At 35.5% G+C, this 18746-nt stretch overlaps 1 protein-coding gene across 1 annotated transcript; it reads left to right on the forward strand.

Annotated features, from left to right (window-relative positions):
* The first annotated feature begins 305 nt into the window (after positions 1–305).
* Positions 306–4298, forward strand: LOC109000742 (glucose-1-phosphate adenylyltransferase small subunit, chloroplastic/amyloplastic). The gene is made up of 8 exons (XM_018977723.2): positions 306–699; positions 797–1096; positions 1451–1900; positions 2415–2518; positions 2638–2749; positions 2901–2999; positions 3209–3328; positions 3886–4298. Exons 1-8 carry the CDS (start codon positions 412–414, stop codon positions 4000–4002), a joined length of 1590 nt encoding a protein of 529 aa, XP_018833268.1. The 5' UTR covers positions 306–411; the 3' UTR covers positions 4003–4298.
* Positions 4299–18746: the final 14448 nt, after the last annotated feature.

Below are 18746 nucleotides of genomic sequence, written 5' to 3' on the forward strand. Positions count from 1 at the left end.
TTATTTAAAATCATCTAATTTTATATCTGAATTCAAATCAAATGTTAGGTTTGAGTAGTCATGTATTTTGAGATATTTTGTTAATAATAATAAAAAAATAATTAAATAATATTAAATAATAATAATAAAATAATCTGAATCTAAAATAATTGATAGGATAAAAAAACAAAAATAAAAAAAAGAAACGAAGGATGGTTACGTGATGAGAAGGGAAACGAGCGGCCCTAACGAATCCCGAGGCCGCATCCACCTCTGCATCACCAAAAGTTATATACTAGCTAGGGACAAACTGGTCCTATTATTAATCATAGAGGGTCCCAGTCTCCACCTTACTCCCTTGCTACTCAGTTGAGTTTCACAGCCACATCTCATCCTACTCCTCTGCTTCTTCTTCACTCTCTCCACGTGATAATGGCGTCCATGGCTGCCACCGTAGCCCTCACACTACCATGCTCCAATCGATCCAAACCTTCTTTATCCTCTTCCGCATCCTCCTCTCATGAGGGCCGTATGAGCAAAGCCGCGACTCTCTCGTTCTCCTCTTCTCAACTCTGCTCCGGCGACATAAAGACCGCTGCTTTTGGAGTCCTCCGTCGCCACACTACAAATCACCCCAACCCCACTCCCCACGTCGTCTCTCCCAAAGCCGTTTCAGATTCCAAAAACTCTCAGACTTGTCTCGACCCCGACGCCAGCAGAGTCAGCCTCTCTCTCTCTCTCTCTCTCTCTCCATCGATTGTTTCACTCATTAACTCAGCTGATTGATCTTTTAATTATTAAATCATGTAATATTTAGAGTGTTCTGGGGATTATACTCGGAGGCGGAGCTGGGACCCGGCTGTATCCGCTGACGAAGAAGCGTGCGAAGCCGGCGGTTCCTCTGGGGGCCAACTACAGGCTGATTGATATCCCCGTCAGCAACTGCCTCAACAGCAACATCTCCAAGATCTATGTGCTCACACAGTTCAATTCCGCCTCTCTCAACCGCCACCTCTCCCGGGCCTATGCCAGCAACGTCATGGGGGGTTACAAGAACGAGGGCTTTGTTGAGGTTCTCGCTGCCCAGCAGAGCCCCGAGAATCCCAATTGGTTCCAGGTTTCTCTTTCAAACTCATCTTCCTTCCATTTCTCTTTCATCCACTAGCAGTAGAGGCGAGCGCATGGATTGTATGAACTGATTATTACATCTAAACCCATGTTGAGTGTGATTGTGACAATTATAAGTGCAAGTGAATGGTTGATATAACTTAAACCCTTAAAATGATTCGAGAGACTCTTATCACCCCCTCATAATATCAGATTTACTACTAGAGTCTAGAGTTAGCTCCTAAGATTTTATTTATTTTTTATCTAGCTTTTGTTTGTTTTGTTTTTTTACCTCAATGATCAAAGTTTTTGGTTTTTTTTTTGTGTGTATATTAACCTTTCGAATTACATACAATGCATAAAGGGTACTGCTGATGCCGTAAGGCAGTACTTGTGGCTGTTTGAGGAGCACAACGTGTTGGAATTCCTTATTCTTGCTGGTGACCATTTGTACCGGATGGATTATGAGAGGTTTATACAAGCACACAGGGAGACCGATGCCGATATCACTGTGGCTGCACTGCCCATGGATGAAAAGCGTGCCACAGCATTTGGTTTGATGAAGATTGATGAAGAAGGCCGCATTGTTGAGTTTGCTGAGAAACCCAAGGGAGACCAACTCAAAGCCATGAGGGTTGATACAACTATTTTGGGTCTGGATGATGAGAGAGCAAAGGAGATGCCTTACATCGCTAGTATGGGTATTTATGTTGTCAGCAAAAATGTCATGTTGGATCTGCTTCGAGACAAGTTCCCTGGAGCCAACGATTTTGGGAGCGAAGTTATTCCTGGTGCAACTTCCATTGGGATGAGAGTATGTATCATCCTTTTGTTTTAATCTAGTCATTCTTCTCTCTTAAATTGAATCAATGAAGAGGTGGTTGCTCATTTGCCAATTTATCCATGCTGAAGCCATCCTACTTTGACGCATGTATTCTGTATGCATGATATTATATGGCCATCGTGGATTGGCTTGCATATACTGCATAAGTAAGGAAACATGCAGAGTTAGAAGCATTTGTGGGTTGTCTTACCCTGTGTACCCCTTTGGAGATAAAAACCTTGTGGTATTTTCCCAGGTTCTAGTGAATTCTTTGGTATCAGCAATATGGGCTACATCAATAGTCTCATAATTCACGGCCGCTATCATCTCATTCTAGAAAATGAGAGTAAATGTGTGATTTCAAAACTTTGGCATAACAAATTGATGCATCATTGCTAGCTGAAGGTTTTTCAATCTGAATATTTTTTCTCCTCTTTTTGCTTTGACTTCTACGGAATCGCAACTCCCAGAGGATTAATTGTGTCTTGCTTCTTTGCCTCTATAGGTGCAAGCTTACTTGTATGATGGTTATTGGGAAGATATTGGTACGATTGAGGCTTTCTATAATGCAAATTTGGGGATCACCAAAAAACCAGTGCCAGATTTTAGGTTGTTCTTGTTCTACTAATATTGTTTATGGATATCATGATTTTCTTTTGATATTTTACATATGATAGATAACCAGTATGAATTGTCATGTCTGTATCGTTTTGGACTTTCTATTCCAGCTTCTATGATCGTTCATCTCCCATTTACACCCAACCACGGTATTTGCCTCCATCCAAAATGCTTGATGCTGATGTAACGGACAGCGTCATTGGTGAGGGTTGTGTAATAAAGGTACGTTATTGAAAGGTTATGTTTGCAACCTACTTACAGTTTGTAGTTGCCTTGGTTGTTTATTGTATCACATACTTGTCTGTTTGCCTCTTCAATGTTTGAAAAAACTTCAAAATCTGGTTGTGACCAAATAATTTACACTCCTATGCAGAACTGCAAAATCCACCATTCTGTGGTTGGGCTTCGGTCTTGTATATCAGAGGGTGCAGTCATTGAAGACGCACTATTGATGGGAGCTGATTACTATGAGGTAATACCTGATAAAAGGGTTTTCAACCTGTTTTTTACTTTTTTCTTTTTTGAAGTGTTGATGTGATATCATTTTCCATTTTTATTTTGTGTATATTGGGATAAGTAACTAAGCATTGAAACGTTGGGCTGGGTCTGTTAACATTTTAGTCGAATGGATTTTAGTGTCGAACTGATTCTGATTGTTAATTTGTTATTGTTTTCCTCCAGACGGATGCTGACAGGAGGTTCCTGGCTGCAAAGGGTAGTGTTCCAATAGGTATTGGCAAGAACTCCCACATCAAAAGAGCTATAATTGACAAGAATGCTCGGATTGGGGACAATGTGAAGGTTAGGATCTTTTCAGCTTAACTTACCATCAATCTTTTAATTTGTTTCTACTATGAAGTCTCATGGCTGTGTTCTTATGCATCTTTTCACTTTATTTTTGGGGAAGGAAGCCAAAGCTTAATTTGATTTCTGTTTTAAATTGGCTACTCTGTTTACCATCATCATCATTATTATTTAACCAGGTCTTTGGAGTTCATGGTGAGTCTTTGCTGAAAAGACACCAGAATTATTGAAAGTGAGAATGTAACATCAAAATTTACCCAGTTTTCAATTGTTATGGAAAGGAGAATTTTTCTAGTGACAGAAACGTGCACACATCTCTCTTCAGAATTTCCACTTGCATACTGTATGTAATGTTAATCTTGTCATGTTTGCGGATTAACCTTTACCTCTTCTATTTTCTTTCTTACTTTTTTCTTTCTTCTTTTTTTTTTTTTTTTAATTCTTGCTTTAGTTTTTGGACGGTGCCTTAAGCACTTAAAGATGAACACGCACACACGTATGTATGTATGTATGTTAGTTAACTTGATTTCAACATGTGTTATAAATATTTTCAGATTATTAATGGCGACAATGTGCAAGAAGCAGCAAGGGAAACGGATGGCTATTTCATTAAGAGTGGGATTGTCACGGTGATCAAGGACGCCTTGATTCCAAGTGGAACCGTAATCTAGAAACACTTTTTTACCTGTTCCTGCCGACTATGGAAGCTTCTCCCTAGATATTGGTTTGAGAAGCTGTTATAGGAAAGTCTACTTTCTCTTGAGGTTGCTGTTTTCTCATTATGATGTATATTTTCCGGGTAGTATATTGTAATTTAATAGAGGAAGAGACCTCAAGGTTACTCTGTTTTTGTCTACTCGAATAAGAAGCTTGTCGATACAAGCCTCCATGTTCACCTTTACATCTTATCTACCTAAGTGCTGAAACACCCTCTTTCACATATATATATTTCCCTTACATTTTACAATGAGGCAGAACCTCTCTTTTATACAAAAGTTTACATAGGAATATTCCATATAACAGATATGGCAGGTGTGCACAGAGGCACGTACATGATCAGTGCTACAGACAAAGTGGAGCGTGAAGGCACGGTGCTGGTAGCACTACGAAGGATGATTTGCTGCAGTGGTGAATATTCGAGATGATGCTTGAGTGTCCTCAAGGTTTTGCTCTGCTGTGTAAAGGTCTTCATTATTCTGATGCGCTGCGTTATGATTTGCATGAGCTGCATGTATTACGTGAACAATAAGTATGCGACAAACACCTATATGATAAAGTCTATTGCTGTTTCTTGGAGGGTTTGCAGGAATGAACAGGCCGGATATTGTAATAATATACTGAATGAACAGACCGTGTTTAAGGTGCCACCTCTTGTTAAATGGCATCTTCTACAATTTTGATTGCTAAGATTAGGGTGCTAATTTGTGTTTGAGGGTCGTATTTGTGTCGTGTCAAGTCACGAGTATCGGACCATATAGATCAATCTCAATACGATTTATTTAATTAAACATAACCTTTCAGACTCTAAAATCTTAACATGATTTATATAAATAACGGGTGATACGACACGATTCGTATAACTCATTTAATAATTAATTTTTATTGATTTAACATGAACACAACATAATTTATTCCTTGAACTTGTTTGATATAAATGAATTGTACATTTCTTTTAACTCAAATCAATATAATTTCATATATGATATAAAGATAATTATATAAATCATTTATAATTTCGATTGGATTCATGATATAATGTTTTATTATAAATACCCAACTGAAAAATAATATCATTTTTATGTATGTATGTATATATATATATATATATATATATTTGTCCTTAATTTTGTTATGTCCACTTGAATAAATTGATATGATACTTTTGAAGTATTTTTATTTTGATTTTGATTTTGATAGTTAATATAAAAGATTATTTAAAATGTGTACCATAAGTGAACGTGACTAATGACTCCTCGTTAGAACAACCTAATAGTCTGATGCAAATTTTGTAAAAAGGGTCCGAGGCCCAATTACATTTATCGACCAAAAAAAAAAAAAAATACTGATAAAATTCTTCCCGAAACCTCAAGAAATGTCAAAGCAACATGATCGTTATTGGTCAAAGTCAGAGGATGCGAGAAGTCGACTCTCACACTGTGGTCGCAATTTTGATCTAGAAGGATGGGTGGATGTTTAGAAATAATCTTTATGTAATTTCATTTCATTTCATCTTATTTTATCTTATTTTTTTTAAATATCATTTAAACACAAATACTTTTAAATTAATCATAATAAATTTTTTAAATTAATAATTACAAAATTTTCAAATTTCAAAAAAATAAACAATTTAACTTTTTCAATTAAAAATATATTAAAAAATTATATTCTTTTATTCAACTTTTTATCTCTCTATTCTCAAAACCAAATAAATACATAACTTAAACTATTTCATTATTATTTATAAACTATCTTACTATTATTTATAAAAAATTTATTTCATCTCATTCTTCAAACATCTCAACAAGTGAAGAGATGAAGTATAGGTTTCTGTATTCTGATGGGGGAACTGGGGCAATGGGCCGAGCATATGTAATGGGTAATTAAAGTTTGAGCCTTTGTTATTATGTTTTGGGTCTTTGTTATTTCGTTACTCCTTTGTAACTTGAGTCCAATGGGTGGGTCAGCCCACCCCTTAGTATCTGTTATTGTGTTTGTCGTGTAGTCCGAGTCTAGACGGGTAATATTGGTTGTTATGCTTTCCGTGTGTCGGCCTTTATACGAGGCCCATTCTGCATGTATTTGGTTATGTCAGATTTTATGATAATACATTTACTATCTTTTCCCTTTCTTCCTCTCCATCTATGAAGGTACTCATCCTTGAAGTCAGTCATTTGCCATTTTCATCAAACCTTTAATCAGTTTTTATTTATTTATTTATTATTATTATTTACATAAATACGATATTTATTACAACACAAATACAAGAGTGTTACGATTTTGCTAGGGATTTGATCCCAAGTGACAAATTATGGCAGAAGAAACCGAACTCAATCAGCTAGAGGATGGACTTTCAACCTTGAAGAAATCCAATGATTCTCAGTTGAAAGAACTTGGAGACATAAATGCTAGCCCTCAAAAGATTGATTATGTGGTGCAACAACTAGCTTCTCTAACATTGAAGCTGTAGAAGAGGAACAACAGTAACTCTCATGGAGAATCATCTTCAGGCAAACATGGCTCCTGGAATGAGCAGGTGGAGCAGGGAGGAGAACCCCATTCCTGTCTAGTAAGAATTGATTTTTCTACTTTCCATGGTAAGGATCCTAGTGGTTAGCTATATAAGACTAATCACTTTTGTGCATACCACAACACACTTACACACCATAAGCAAAGGTTACCTTCATTTCATATAGAGGGACAAACCTTGTTTTGGTTCCAAGACTTGGAGAAGTCTAGGAAAATTCAAGATTGGGAGAGTTTCACTAGTGCTCTGTTAGTAAGATTTGGATCATCTTCTTCTAATGATCCAATGGAGTCCTTAACTAGGCTTAAACAAATTGGATTTGTAAAAGAGTATAAATTTAGTTTTAAAGGGTTGTCTAATCGGCTGAGATGTTTATCAGAAGGATACAAGTTGAATTGTTTCCTCAATGGGTTGAAAGATGAGATTAGACTTCGAGTACATTTGTTTAATCCCAAAAAATTGTTGACAGCTTACAACCTTGCTAAGATTCAAGAGGAGAATGTAGTGGTTAGTAGGAAGAACTCTCGAGTTTTTTACTCTCAACATGATGCTGGAATCCTCAAACACAACACTGCCATTGCATCAAACAACACCCACACTAACCTAAAAGCCATCGTTCTAGTTCAAAAACTAAAACCCATCAAATGAAGGAGATAAGAGACAAGGGGTTGTGTTATTTTTTTTGTGATTTTAAGTGGAATTTGGGTCATAGGTGCTAACAACCCAAATCATTCTTGATACGTGAAGTGGATGATGAATTTGATGAAATTGAAGAAGGAAGAGAGGAGGTAGCTAGTGAAGAAATTTTGGACTTCGTCAATAACCCCAACCAACCCGAGATTACCTTACATGCACTCATTGGTTCTTTAAACCCCAAAACCATGAGAATTAAGGGAATGATAGGGAATCAAGAATTTGTTGTGTTAATAGATTTAGGAAGTACTTACAATTTTTTGGACTTTTCAATTGTTAAAAAGGGGGGGAATTCTATTGAATATCCATGAGAAGGTAAAAGTTAAAGTGGCTAAGAGCACTAGGAATGATATAGGCAAACACCAATGCAAACCAATATTTAGCTAACAACCCCATTAAATCTACTGGATTGGAAGAGCCAAATGTAAATTTTTGCTTACAAACTACAATGTCTCTACATATTTGGATAGGTACTATTCACCATCTATTGATTATTTTATCACCTATTTCTCTTTCCTCCCACTTGCTCTCTCTCTCAACAGAAGACAAAACAATAATTTAATAAAAAATTAAATTATTAATTAGCTTATGGTTAGTATAATTGTAAAATATGAAAAAAATAATTAGAAAAATTTATTATTATTAAAAAATAATGTTTTATTATTATTTTGGCTTATAGATGGATAATCCAATGTGAAAATCTCTCTTGAATAGTAAAGACAAAAGGCAAAACATGTGATTTTAGCCAAATTTTGCCATTACCTTTACCTACACCATGGCTAATGCTCTAACGGGGAACAAGTTAGTAGTGAGGGAAGATGTGCATCACTCAAGGTTAAGTTGCAATGGACTTTTTTTTACTATTGGTGCATTTGTTTTAGCCCTGGCTGGTTGTGATATAGTATTAAGGGTTCAATGGTTACATGATTTGGGACCCATCTTATGGAACTTTAGGGGTCTTTCAATGCAACTTCAATATCAAAGAAGGGTAGCAAATTTACAAGGGTTACGTCCCTCCACTCTCATTGAGGAGAGAAATATTACTCAAAATAATAAGTTGGAGAAAAAAGGCTTGTTGTTACAGTTAATTGAGCCTAGGGAGGAAAACATAGCTGAAATATCCCTCCCATCTAAGAGTTACTTAGCCAATATGGGGATGTTTTTGGCGACCCTCAAGGACTACCCCCACATCAATTCCATGACCATTCTATTACATTATTTCCAAACACCAAACCAGTTTTAGTAAGACCATACCGATACTCCTCTTTCTAGAAAGAAGAAATTGAAAAAATTGTGAGGGAATTGTTGAGCACAGGGTTATAAGGCCTAGCCACATCCCTTATTCTTCCCTTGTTTTATTGGTGAGAAAGGTTGATAGTACAGAAGAATGTGTGTTGATTATAAAGCCCTAAACAATGTGATTATCAAGGACAAATTCCCTATTCCAGTGGCGGAGGAGTTGATGGATGAACTCAGTGGATCAAGTCTTTTTTCCAAGTTGTACTTACGTTCAAATTATCACCAAAGCATGGTTAAACTCGAGGATATTCATAAAACAACATTTAGAACTCATGAAGGGCATTATGAGTTCTTGGTAATGTCGTTTGGGTTGACTAATGCACTCTCAATTTTCCAAAGCTTAATGAATGAAATTTATAAGTCCTATTTAAGAAAGTATTTTGTATGACATTTTGGTTTAGAACGGAATCATCGAAAAGCATGTCCAACACTTACAATTAACCTTGGAGGTTCTAAAACAACACAACTTGTTGGGCTACTATGGAGGTATCCTATTTGGGGCATCTAATTTCTACTGCAGGGTTAAAAAAAAATCCTAAGAAATTGGCAGTAATGAAGAGCTGGTCATTCCTGACTATTTTAAAATCACTAATGACTCATTTGTTTTCGCAAATGAGATGAGTTGAGATAAAAATTGAAAGTTGAGTAAAATATTGTTAAAAAATATATTTTTAATATTATTTTTGTTTTAAGATTTGAAAAAGTTGAATTGTTTATTTTATTTTGTATGAGAATTTGAAAAAGTTGTAATGATTAGATGAGATGAGATGAGATGAGAATGGTTGTGAAAATAAACGAGGCCTAAGGGGTCTCTTGGGCTTGACTAGATACTATGGGAGGTTCGTTAAGAGGTATGGAAGCATTGTAGCCCCTCTTGCCCAGATGTTAAAGAAGAATCAATTATATTAGAATGAAGAAGCTAAGGAAGCCTTTTAGAATTTGAAGAGAGTAGTAACTCAACTCCTTGTATTGGTCTTACCTAATTTTTTTCTACTATTTGTGATCGAGTGTGATGCTTCAGGTTCTACTATTGGGGCTATACTTCTACAAAACATTAAGCTCATACCATTCTATAGCCAAGCTTTGAAAGGAAGGGTCATATCTCTATCAACTTATGAAAAAGAACTATATGCCTTGGTGATGCCTACAAAAGTGGAGGCCATGCTTCTTAGGACACCCTTTTGTGGTTAGAACCAACCATCAAACCTTAAAATATTTGTTGGAGCAAAAGGTGGGGATATCCATGCAGCACAAGTGGACTTCAAAATTGCTTGGGTGTGATTTATTGATGGAGTGATGGAAGTGTCAAGACAATAAAGTGGTTGATGCTTTGTCAAGGAGAATTGAAACAGAAAATCCTAGAGAAGAGGCCACTTTACCAGTCATCTCACTACCCACACTTGACTGGTGGGAAGAGATTAAAGAGGGTTATGCTGCAGTTCTTAAGATCCAAGACTTAGTTTTGAGATTTTAACGGGGTTACCCCCAACCTACAGTATCAAGTTTTGGACTCTTATTTTATAAGCAGAGGGTTGTTGTGGCTGATGATAAAAGTTTTAGGCAAAAGTTACTATAGTTATTACACACCAGTCCTATGGGAGGACATTTTGGATATGATAAGACTCTCCATCGATTCAGGAGAAATGTTTTTTGGAAAAGAATGAAGGCTAAAGTAAAAAAGTTCATGCACGACTGTGATGCTTGTCAAAGTGTCAAAGCTGAATAGACTAAACCAAGTGGGTTGTTGCAACCCCTCCCTAATCCTTCACAGCCATGAATACAAATCTTTATGAATTTTATTGAAGGTCTGCCCCTCTCACAAGTGTTTAATAGCCTATGGGTGGTAGTGGATAGACTCACAAAGTATGGACATTTCACTCTCTTAATCATCCATTTTCTGCTAAAACAGTAGTTCAATTGTTCACCAAGCATGTCTTGCTCCATGGGATATCCAATTCCATTGTCTTTGATAAAGACAATACCTTTACTGCCAATTCTGGCAAGAGTTGTTCAAGATCTAATGAGTGCAACTTGCATTTAGCATGACTTACCATCCTTAGTCAAATGGTCAAATCAAAGCAATTAACAGTGAATTGAAAATTACTTGAGGTGTTTTACAAGGGATAGGCCTCGAGACTGGACACTATGAGTTCCGTTTACTGAATGGTGGTACAACACCACTCAACATTCTTTGACTCGACTAACCCATTTTCAAGCCCTATATGGATATCCTCTTCCCAGGCTATTAAGTTATATGCCAGCGACATTCAAGGTTGAAGCTGTGGAAGACGCCTTACAATCTAGGGAACACATGCTAAGGATCCTAAAGCATAACTTACAGAGAGCTCAAAACCAAATGAAAAAAATATGCGGATCTAAGAAGGAAAGAACAGAGCTTTCAGATCCAAGATTGGGTCTACCTCCATCTGTAGCCGTACCAACAACTCTCAATGGAAAATAGCTGCAACCTGAAGCTCGTGCCATGGTTTTATGGACCTTTTCAGGTCATCCACCTCAGCTATATATCCAGTATTTCACATGTCCCAACTAAAGAAGAAACTCGAACAGAGGAACTTACCTCTTGTAGATCTGCCCTTCAAAGACTTAGCATGGGTCCTTAAACCAAAACCAGAGAGGGTGTTGAGCCGTCGAGTTTGCAAGTCCAAGAGTCAACCTCTCACGGAGCTATTGGTGCACTGGTAAGGGCAAAACAAGGATGGCGCAACGTGAGAAGTGTACAAACTACTAAAGCTCTTTTATCCTTACCTTGTGGGCAAAGTGCTCTAAGGGGATGATTTTGTCACACTTCGGTTGCAACTCAGATCTAGAATGATGAAGGGAAGAAATGAAGTGTAGGGCTTTGTCTTTTGATGGGGGAACTGTAGAAAAATGGAGAACAAAATAGAGGAAAATTGAACAAAACTTCGGCAATATGGTAACAATCCCATGATGGGTATTTGTCCCATAAGTGGGAGATGGACAAAGGAGAATTGAGTGCTTTCGTTGTGCACCAATGATCCCTATTTATATGCCATGAGACACTGGTTGGCAAGGGGTACAACCATTGGTATACAATGGTTGACAAAGGACACAACCATTAACAAGTGACACAACCTTTTGACTAAATCAAAAGGTTGTGTCTCTTGATACTTCTTCAACCATCATCCCCATGAGAACCATCACCACGGAGAATGTGTCATTCTAAAGGGCACACTGTTTAGTGATTACACCCCTTTAGAATTACATCTCTCATGTGATCACATAAAACGGTGATGGTCCAGTTGAGTATTTTACCTTGGTAACAATATATGCTTTCCATTACTCAACTCTCATCTGCATACTCTTGTAGATCGACCTCAGAACATGACAAGCCTCTACGTGCGCACGCTTTTATCATTACTTTATCTGACCATACCCTATACCATATATGCTCTCACTGACCACATATAAAGGGTGACTTCATTTCAAAAAAAAATATATATATATATTGAATGACATCAATTATTCGTGACTGAATCAATAATCAATATACTCATCACAATTGACAACTTCAGCCGAATACATAACACATGTATCGACCTATACTAATTTTTTTTTAAGTATTTCCTCTAGAGGCTATTCATGAGGCTTTCCCTAATCACCTTATCAGTGACTTTACAAATGATCAACCAATTATTTGGTTAATCAACTTGTACTGAAATTTTATTAAGTACTCACCTTAAAGCCATTCTTGAGGTTTTCCTTAATTACCTTATCAGTGATTTTACATATGACCAAAATCTTCATTTGGATATCACCATAACTCTAATTTTATAGATGTCCCCAGAATTTCTTGGGTTATGCATGTCGACCCATGAGGTTGCTTCATTGAAGTTTCTTTCAATCCTATTCTAGTCACATGTTCTCTGAATTTTTCTAGAGATAATCATTTGGTCATCAAATCAGCTACAAGCTAGGTCGAGGAAATAAAATTAACATTGACCTCATCTATTTCCACTATATCTAAAATATAGTGATAATGCTCATCAATGTGTTTTTCTTTAGAATTCTATGTTCTACTTTTTATCAATGAGATGACAGACTAATTTCACAAAACACATTGATTGGTTTTGTAGATGTACTCAAATTTAAATTTTCAATAAAGTGCTACATCCACACTGCATTATTCATTGTAGTACTACAAGTAATATATTTTGCTTCCATAGTAGACTTAGCAACACAACTCTGTTTCTTATTCAACCAAGAAACTGTTGTTCCACCAAATAGAAATATATATCTAGTGTTAGATTTTCTATCATCTAGATCACTTCCGCATCACTTTAGCCGATCAATCTAGATCATTAATCCCAAAGCACAATTTCAAATTTTTGGTATCTTGTAAATACCTTAATATACACTTAATTGCTTCCCAATGTTCCTTACCGGGATTGGATTGATACCTGCTTACCAATCATACTACATGACAAATATCTGGTCTTGTACTTATCATTGCATACATGAGGTTTTCCATAGCTTGAGCATAGAGAATTTTAAGCATTTCACTTATTCACTCCTCATTTTTTGAGCACATATTTTTATTTAAAACACGACCTTTGCAAACAGGTGTACTTAAGGATTTACAATTTTTCATACTAAATCTTTTAAGTAATTTTTTTAGATATTTTTCTTAATCTAAATTCAATATTTTTGAATTTCTATCTCTAGAAACTCTTATATCAAGAACATAGGTAATTTCACCCATATCTTTCATTTTAAATTTAGATTTCAAGAATTGTTTTGTTTCATTCATCATATATAGACAATTACTTGCAAGTAATATATCATTAATATATAATGATAATAATGTTAATTTATTATTATTTTCCCATATTTATACATAATGATCTAGTGGACTCATTTTATATCTCATTTCTAAAATGGTTTGGTGAAATTTAAAGTACAATTATCTTGAAGATTGCTTAAGTCTATACAGTGACTTCTTCAACCTCTAGAGTTTCTCTTAATATCTTTTAATTTGGAATCCTTCTAATTGAATCATAAAGATGTATTCTTTTAATTCACCATTAAGAAAAATTATATTTACATCTAACTGATATAATTCTAAATTTATTTTGGCAACAATAGACATGGTAATCCTTACAGATATGAACTTCGCCACATGTGAATATGTGCCTACAAAGTCTACACCTAGTTATTGGGTATATCCCTTGGCCACTAACCTTATTTTATACCTTTCCAAACTACCATCAATTTTAAATTTTATTCTGAAATTCCATTTACAACCAATAGATTTTCTATTTTTTGAAAGATTTGTTGAATTCCAAATATTATTTTTATTTATCGATTATATTTCATCTTTCATGGTCTCAAGCCATTTATCTGAATCGATACTATTGATTGCCTCAGAAAAAATTTTAGGATCATTTTAAAAATTTTTAAAACTGGTATTTAGTGCATAATGATCTTGAAACAATATCGATGGTCGTCTAGCTCTTTTACTCCCACTATCTCCGATATCAATACCTGAAAATTGATTTTCATTTGACTTTCTTTTATTTTTATTATTTTGTATTTGAATAATATCAGAATTTTAATTGTCAGACTTTGCAGAGATTTGTTGATTCTCTAAATCATTTAATAAATCTATCTGATCAACTGGAGTAATAAGGTTTGTATTTTCTAAGAAAACATCATCTCTAATTTCTATCAATCATTTATCAGAATGATAAAATTTTTAACCACTTCCATTTTCTATATACCCAATAAATCTGCATTCTCAGATTTTACTTTTCAATTTATCTCTTAGTGACCTTGTGATAAGCACTTGTACCTTACAACCCCACACTTTGAGTTTACTTAAATCTGATTTATGTCCCGTCTATATCTCATAAGGTGTAAGAGGTTTTGTTTTGGTTTCAATTCTATTTAATATATGTCGTAGTCGATAATGCTTCATCCCAAAAATGTGTTGGTAGATCAGTATATGCCATTATCGATATCGTCGTATCCAATAGAGTTTAATTTATTTTTTTCACAATACCATTTTGTTGAGGTTTATATGACATAGTATAAATATGTCTTATACTATTCAATTTGCAGAAATCTTCCAAAGTTTCAAATTCATATCCTCTATCACTTTTCATACCTTTAATGGGCCTACCCAACTGAGTTTTTACTTCTACTTTATATTTTTTAAATTTCTCAGTTGCCTCAGATTTATGTTTGAGTAAATAGATATGCACATATCTTGAATATTGATCTATGAAAGTAATAAAGTACTACATTCCTCTATGAGTTTCAGTTTTAAAAGGTCCACAAACATTAGAATATATAATTTCAAGTAAATCTATGGGTTTCTATCTTTTTGAAAAAGATTTAGTACTCATTTTTCATTTGATATGATTCACATATATCAAAATTATCTGAATTTATTTGTGGTACTAATATATTTTTATACATTCTGATTATTTTATTTTTATTTATATGGCCTAATCTTAAACGCCATAAAAATGCATAATCAGTAGACACATTCAAATAATCAGAAATAGATACTTTATTAATATCAGCATGATTCAGTACATACATATCGTGATCTTTCTCACATTTCACTGATACATTACCCTTACTTATTACAACGGTTCCAAACTTAAACTCAACTGTGTAGCCTTTTTGATTTAGTACATGCATTGATACTAAATTCCTACGAATACTAGATACATATAATACATCACTAAGTAAAATAACGAAATCATTCACTTTAAATTTGCATATACCTTATCCAAAATAATCGCAGTATGTGTTGTTGCCCATATACACTTTGTCCTCTCCTATTTGTTTATCTTCAAGTTTGACAAACAGATTTTTGTTTCTGCATATATGTCTTATTGCTGCAGAGTCAACCCACCATGAATCTGACGTTGGTTCCATGAGCATTGCTTTTTAGAATGTCATCACAATTTCCTTGCTTTATTGTGCTTTTTCCCTTATTAAGACATTGTGATTTGTAATACCAATTATTTCCACACTTAAAACATTTTCCAATAAATGGTTTATTTTGTTTCTTTTTCAACCATTTTTTTTCTTAAACTATTTTGGTTTCATCATGTTTTGTGTAGAACGCTTGTCCAGAGCCATCAATAAATTGAATGATTCACTATCTCTATTCCTCCTCTTCATCCTTTATCCTTTAAGTATTAAAAGTACTAGAAGCGATATAATTGTTATTTCATTTCCACTATATGTTAAAGAAGTAACAATATGATCCCAAGATGAAGGAAAACTATTTAGTGTAGTTGTAACTTGCATTTTATTAGTGAGATGATGACCAACATCATATAATTCTTTTGCAATCAACTCCATTTGAAGTACATGATCACCAATGTTATCATTCTCTTTCATACAACTTCGGTTATACTTATCCAATAGTAATTTTATATAAGTATCCGACCTTAAACAGTACTTTACCTCAACTACATTCATAATTGTTTTAGCAGTTTCATAATTTTCAAAGAGAGGAATGATATGATTATTCATACAATGCAAAATCAAACATTTTTCCCATGCATTGTGCTTTTCCCATTTATCTTCACTTGGCTCGCTGCTCCAACTTCCATTTAGCCAATTTTCTACACTTTCTGATGGTTTTAGTGTTGTAATGTGTATAAGATCTTTTCATGGGTTAGAAGAAAAGTTATATGCATTTTCCAGGCTTGAAAATTTCTTCCATTCACTTTTATTATATTTTAAATAAGAATAATAATGCAAGTGACACCCTGATCGAGGATTCCCACGAACTTTCCTTAATGTTTCTCCCTTTTAAAGAATTTCTAGTGAGAATCTCGACCAACAAGTGCTCTGTATTGACTTGGCACAAAATTTGGAGCACAACAACCTTTGAACGGACCAAATTGGGCTCAAAATGATCCCGAACGATCCAAAATACCAAATCTGGCCTGAACCGATTCTGCCATTTCAAATCTTGTCTAGGAGAAGAAAACTAGCCGTCAGTGGCTCGATCAATGGATTGGTGGGCGGTTCTATCTTCGGCTCGGCACGCGGCTTGTAGTAATGGGTCGGCTTGTGGGCTTAGGCTTGGGCTTGAGTCCAACTCTCTATGAACCCACGGGCTTCTACGAAATGGGTTGAAGGCTTGGCCTAAATCCTAGTCGTTTGAAGTGAGTCTGTTCCAGGTGAAATGACGTCGTTCGGCTTAGCCGAAACGACGTCGTGTTGCTTTTTACGGGCGGCTTCCAACATCCTCGGAACGGTGTTGTTTGGTCCCTTACTTGAAACATCGTCGTTTGATGTAATCTGTTGAACCTTAGACGTGGCCAAAACAACAATGTCGTTTTGGTCGTTTTGTTCCTCACTTGGCTGAATGACATGTCGTTTAGCTAAGAATAATTTGAATTCTCCTTACCGTTAGTTGAAACGACACCGTTTCTACTAGAGACGTTGTCTTCTTCTTCCTCATGCACGGACATTGCGGACTTAGAAAATGTCTTGTCCTGGCTTTCGTTTAGTGAATTGGTCGTCGGCAACCAAGGTTCCGACGTGTCCCTGACACTCTTAAATCCCGACAGTGGTGATGGACTCCGGCGTCCGACCGAAACAGTAACATTGTGTGTACATTTATTGGATAGTGCACTATTTTCTGTGTAAAAAAAGTGCCTATAATTTTCTTCAAAATAATAACAACTTAGAAGATTTTGAAAACTCCCAGTATACTCTAGGCCTTCCACCGTAATTTGAAAATTTTTTTCCCTTGGATTCGAAAATCTCCAACGATGATTGTAATATGCAAGTGTGGTTGACAAACCAAACACTTGCTTATTGATCGTCTTCTCAATGCGCGAGATTAACCCCTGTCATTACCAGACTCTTGATACCACTTTAAAAAATGGAGAACAAAAATTGACAAAAGTTGAACAAAACCTCGACAATATGGTAACACACCCGTGATGGTATTTATCCCACAAGTTGGTGATGGACAAATGAGAATTGAGTGCTTTTGTTGTGCACCAATGATCCCTATTTATAGGCCATGAGACACTGGTCGGTAAGGGACACAATAATTGGTAATACAATGGTTGACAAATGACACAATTAAAGATTGTGTCTTTTGACACTTCCTCAAACATCACCATCCATGGGAACCATTACTATAGAGAGATTGTCACTCCAAAAGGTATACCGTTTGGTGATCACATCTCTTAGAATTACAAAAATTAGGCCAATGGGCCGAGCATATGTAATGGGTAATTAAAGTTTGGGTCCTTGTTATTATGGCTTGGGTCTTTGTTATTTGATTAGTCCTTTATAACTTGAACTCAATGGGCCGGTCAGCCCAGCTGTTAGTATCTGTTATTGTGTTTATTATGTAGTCCGAGTCTTGAAGGGGAATCTTGGTTGTTATGCTTTCCGTGTGTCAGCCTTTATACGAGTCACATTATTTGGTTGTCATATTTTATCACTATCTTTTCTCTTTCTTCCTTTCTATCTCTAGAGGTACTCACGAAGTGAGCCATTTGCCATTTTGATCAAACCTTTACCCAACTTTTTATAGAAATACATTATATATTAGAAGACAAATATAAGAGTGTTACATCGACCTCAAGTAGTTTATTAGCGGTCAATCTTGTCATTCATATTATCATAATTTTTAGAACAAGTTCATTATTTTAATTCAAATATATGATAATATTTCTCCTGACTATAAGTATCATGTACGTTTCTAGTCTCGAGTCGTATGAAAAATCACCAGCCGTGATTACGACCATGGGTCGCTCTCCGCCCACGAATGTCGAATGAGACGGCGAAAGGGAACAAAAATATTAAGTCATATTTTTCTTCCCCGGCTTTGAAAAAGGTAAACAAGAAAACGAACAAATATATATGTAGCCCCCCACAAAAAAATATATATATATATATATGTAGCCGGCATTAATGGCGGGATATGAGTGGCTGTGGGATGTTACGTTTCGCTTCCATTCTCCCTTCCCTTCTTATTTTCGTTATTATTATTATATTTTTAATCAAATCAAACCGTTTAATGCTCCCATAATAGCCAGTCGCTGTCTCGTGATGAGTGAAGTGAATGAATGACAGATACCTCCGGCTCCGATAATTCCCACCCATAGCCTCTCCGAATATTTTGCGTGTTTTGTTTTTGTGCTCATC

Source organism: Juglans regia, chromosome 10, assembly GCF_001411555.2.
Source record: "Juglans regia cultivar Chandler chromosome 10, Walnut 2.0, whole genome shotgun sequence".
NCBI classification, from domain to species: domain Eukaryota; kingdom Viridiplantae; phylum Streptophyta; class Magnoliopsida; order Fagales; family Juglandaceae; genus Juglans; species Juglans regia.

Coding starts and splice junctions, on each gene's coding strand:
- LOC109000742 (XM_018977723.2), top strand. CDS start 412: ATGGCGTCCATGGCTGCCACCGTAGCCCTCACACTACCATGCTCCAAT. Junction 2,750..2,900: donor GTGAGGGTTGTGTAATAAAG/GTACGTTATTGA, acceptor ACTCCTATGCAG/AACTGCAAAATCCACCATTC. Junction 3,000..3,208: donor TGGGAGCTGATTACTATGAG/GTAATACCTGAT, acceptor GTTTTCCTCCAG/ACGGATGCTGACAGGAGGTT.